This window comes from Apaloderma vittatum, unplaced genomic scaffold (assembly GCF_000703405.1).
Source record: "Apaloderma vittatum isolate BGI_N311 unplaced genomic scaffold, ASM70340v1 scaffold41097, whole genome shotgun sequence".
NCBI classification, from domain to species: Eukaryota; Metazoa; Chordata; class Aves; order Trogoniformes; family Trogonidae; genus Apaloderma; species Apaloderma vittatum.
In genome coordinates, this window is record NW_009727464.1 from 6,885 (window position 1) to 11,327 (window position 4,443).

Genomic DNA, 4,443 nt, shown 5'->3' on the forward strand with positions numbered 1-4,443 from the left:
GTATTTGATTAGAACTCAAGACTAGCTTGAGAGGCTTGAAAATAATTTCTTTTAAGAACAAGCCAATCTCACAGTTTCAGTGTTTTCCAGTACTGACTTGCCTTTCTTAAGGGTCACAGCAGTGTAATTAAAATATTATTTTACATGTAATTCAGTTCATTTTTCATTTCAATAGTGAAATACAGTAGGGGAGAGTTGTAAGTAATACCAGTAACTCCTACTGATCGGAAGCAGCTGGTAATATCCTGTGCGCAAAAGAGTCGTGCTGCAAAATCCTTCCTGTATTATATTCCTATTCAAAGAGCAATCACCTTGTGGTTATGCCATCTTAAAACAGCTAATCCCATAAACCTAAGGGGCTTAGTCTTGTGGCCTGCCTGGAAAACAACATGAAATATGAGTAACTGTTCATTGTGAGCATGGTGTTCTTACATTTAAGATTGCTCTTGGATCAAACTGTGGCATAGCATGTACAAAAACACAGGTGCCATGGAACCACGGACCAAAAATGCTCCCAATAGATGCTTTTACCCACGCAGTGTCTGACACGTTCCACATGACATCTGACGCAGTCAAATTCATCCAGTATCTGTTGAAGACAAAGGTGGCCAATATCAGGGAGGATGCAAGTGAAAATTAAGAATGTGAGGGTTTTGTTGGTTGGTTGGTTTCCTTTTTTTGCTTAGAAAGACATGGTAAATTTGATCTGAAAATCAAGAGCTCAGATAAATGCCTTTTGCTTAGCCATTATACTGGTGAAGATGAAGAAAATCAAATCGTATCCTAACTCATTGTTTCGCTCCGATTAATAGGCAAATAGTTTCTAACATGGAGCCATATACCATATCAAAAAAAATCCTTGCTTCCTGGGTGCGATTCAGTTGAGAAACCCAACAATGACATGTACAGTATTGTAGGAGCCTCATCATCCATCATAATTTTATCATATACCTCTGTTTGCTTCACGTTTCAGAGTTGTAAAGGCACAATTAGCTGAATGCTTTACCTTCCACAGAGAAAAAAACCCAGACCAAAGCTTCCATGAGAATGTTCAACCATTTTGGGAGAGCCTGTGGCACCACTGGTAAAATAGATTGCCAATGGATCCTGGCTTTTAGTCTTTACGCAGTTATGGACAGCAGGGGCAGCCCTTAAAAAAAAAAAAAAGAAGAAAGATTACATTTCATACATGTTTCACTCAGCACACTTAGATTTTATTCTTTGTGCCCAGTATATGCAAGACTGTTCTTAGAGTGAGATGTGAGGGATAAGAAACTGCTGAGATCCTCTCACTCATGCGCTGCTGGTTCTGTATTAAATTGTTGCTGCTCCTGCTCTTTAACTACTCTCCGTGTCCATCTTCTCCAGAGTAAAAACGCCAGCTGAATCTCTTCTATTTGCCTCCCTTAACAACCACCAAAAGGCCCAGCATCTTGTTTTTGACTGAAGCGCCCTCCAGAAAGCACATCTTCCAGCCTTAATGTGATTAGCTAAAGGAGGACCCATCATTTCTGTTGGTAGGTGATCCCACTAGTTAATCACCCTTGCCATGTTTGGGAAGTATGGCAAGGCTCAAACTCTTGCTCATCTGGCACATGATGGGGAAATATTTCCAATCTCTTACTAGGATAAGAAAGCAAAACTGTTTCTTTTCTTCTGCCAGGACTGATGTTCAAAAAAGGTTTTGCTTGTCATGCAGACATTGCCATGAGAAGCCTGTCTCCCCGGGCCAGCGGTCTGGCTGTGCTGGCAGGGGGGCGGGGCCCTGGCGTCGGAGCCCTGCAGCCTCCTGGCCAGCTCAGCAGTCAGTGCAGGCAGCCGAGGGCACGGGCAGCTGGGAAGGCCGGGCAATTAGTCCACGAGCTTGGGCAGGCTGCCAGTGATCTGGTGAGACAGCAAGCCAGCCAGGACAGCAGCCCAGCACTCTGGGAAGTCGGGGAGCCTGACAGCTGAGAAACTCTGGAGCCAGACAGCCAGCACCTAGGCAGCCTACCTGCCTGACCGCCAGTGACAGCCTCTGCAGGGCTGATGCAGCTCCAGACAATATTTAAGTTTTATCAAACCAATTTTACCTGCTGCAGTGGAACTGAGCCATGGAATATTAGCCCAGCATGAAAGAGGATTCATCGAATCAACGTGACAATGTTTTAGTAGCTCTAGAAGGTTTGAGAATGCAGCATTACTGCTTCCTTTGTCTTCCAGTTTAGTGATGCCCAAATGGGCAATTGTACAAAGGAGCACCCCCTCGAAGGTATCTAACTCATTAATGAGATACAAACGTACAAGTGTGTTTAAACAACATGAGAAATTTTCTCCTAGAGATTACTGTGATGGAGTTAAGGTAGAAGGCACTTACTTGAGCAAATCACTGAAGTTCAGCCACCCAACCCTCCTGCTTTCAGATACAATTAGCTTTGTTTTCAGAAACTGGCACTTGGATACAACTGAGTCCACTGCAGGAGCAAGCAGATCAGTTGTAATGATGCACTTAGCCTTGGAAGCCAACAATCTATAGCGAATGTCTTCTGCTGTCAGTTGTGTTGTGCCTGGGATGATGATAACACCTGAAAGTGTAATAAAATTGGATATTTTTTATGTGTTTTTCACTTTCAGTCCTGATCACTTCATAGCTTCTCTTGATTTGTTGAATGCCAGCATCATTCAATCCAGAAATGAGAAGATCTGAACTTGAAGACAGATGTGCAGATGGGAATTACAAAATAGGTTCTGTTTCTAATGAGATCCATTGGTCCTGGCACAATGTAAGTACAAAGTATAACTTTGGGGCACAAAATACTAGCAGCTTCAGATTAAGTCTGTTAAAGTTAAATCAAATTTATTTAACACAATCAACACAAGCCACAGAAAGTGAAAGAAAACAGATGAACGTAATTTCACCCATCACAAAAGACTACTCCTGTCAGCCCCTTTGATTGTCAAATGTTCAAGCTATGAAGTCAAATAAGAAATGCACTTGTTAAATGAATTGTTAACCAACTTTTGGCATAGAAGGTAACAAGCAATCTACAGACCATTAGAAATGATTCAGATAATTCACCTGTTCGCATACAAGCCACATTCAGCAGCCACCATGCTGGGATTCGGGGTAGAATCACTAACGCTCGGTCTCCTCTTTGCAGACTGCATGGCCCAGAGAGCATGTTGGCCACTTTTCGGGACAGGAAGCCCAGCTCTTCAAAGCTCCATTTAATTTCTTCTCCTTTTCCATTTATCCACCACAGAGCTGGATTTGATGGTCCTTTCCGTTCCTATACACAATGCAAAGGTAAAATAGCACACTGGTTACTTTTCAGACTCCTCTAGTTCCTTGAAGAGTTTTTGGGATGCTCCAGGCAGTGGAATCTGCATACTCCAGGGCAGGGATATTAAGCACGTTTGGTTTAAAAGAGCCCTTTTCCAAGGCACATATAAGTTGGTGTGTCTATTTACCTGATTTGCAATGCTCATAAATTACTTAGAGGCTTTTATCAACACTGCACTGCACACACTGCTGAATCAGAGTCATGGCGACAAAGCACCATGTTCCCTCTGATGCTAAAGGAAATTGTCTTTCCTTTCTCTGCAATGTAAGATTATGTTAAAATAGAAATAAGGGAGGAAATTCTGGTCCTTCTGAAGCCAATAATGGTTTTAGACTTGTCTGGGGGATAGAGGCATGGTTTCTCTAAAAATACTGAATCTAGAAGGGTCAGAAATGCTACCTTTTCTATTTGAGACCACTTATCCAGCACGTCACTTGCAAAGTTAAAGTACTTGGGTACTTCCTGTTCACAACGACCGATAGCTTCATAATCTGAGAAATTCAAAGGTGCAAAAGTCGTGCGGTGCTGGTGAAATAATCTGCAAAGTGTCTGGATGCTCCATGGGAACCGCAACACTTGAAATTCAAGTAAAATCTTCATGGCACAAAAGCAGATATATGGGGGCTTTTGGAGACAATAATCATCAAAACTATTTTTAAATGATTATTTCCCTCCTGTGAGAGACAGAAAAATCAATAATAGTATTACGATGTCACATTCCCAGTTGAGGTGTTGGCTACAAATAAATCAGATGTATACGGAGCAGCAAATCCATCTCTTTATGATGTTTTATTTCACCTCACCTTACAGGTAAGCCAGAGCACTGGTAACACTTTTAAGTCTTCTGTCTTTTCATCTGCCCACAGGTTTCTCAGAGACTTCCCCTTGGAGCTGACAATTCCTATTCTGTCCAAGGAAAGCAGTGGTTTGAAATCATGAACAACTGGGTGTTTAAAAACAAACAAATGAAAGAATGTCTGGACTTGTACCCACTATTTCCATGTCTTTAGCACCACAGCAGGCTAACTCAGCCCTACAGCCCTGCAAGGCTACTAATGGCAAATGCAGATGTGGTTGCACTATGGACTAATGCTTTTCCCACATCTGCATTTATCCTTAA

General features: G+C 42.2%; 1 protein-coding gene across 1 annotated transcript in view; it reads right to left on the minus strand.

Annotated features, from left to right (window-relative positions):
- The window catches only part of LOC104277123 (acyl-coenzyme A synthetase ACSM4, mitochondrial-like), a 7,564-nt gene extending 3,641 nt beyond the window's left edge, over positions 1-3,923 (minus strand). The window contains exons 1-5 of the mRNA XM_009873673.1: positions 3,723-3,923; positions 3,059-3,269; positions 2,357-2,564; positions 1,007-1,150; positions 433-589 (exon numbers count right to left, since the gene is read on the minus strand). Coding sequence (XP_009871975.1) covers positions 433-589; positions 1,007-1,150; positions 2,357-2,564; positions 3,059-3,269; positions 3,723-3,923 — 921 coding nt within the window. The remainder of the gene's footprint in view (positions 1-432; positions 590-1,006; positions 1,151-2,356; positions 2,565-3,058; positions 3,270-3,722) is intronic.
- Positions 3,924-4,443: the final 520 nt, after the last annotated feature.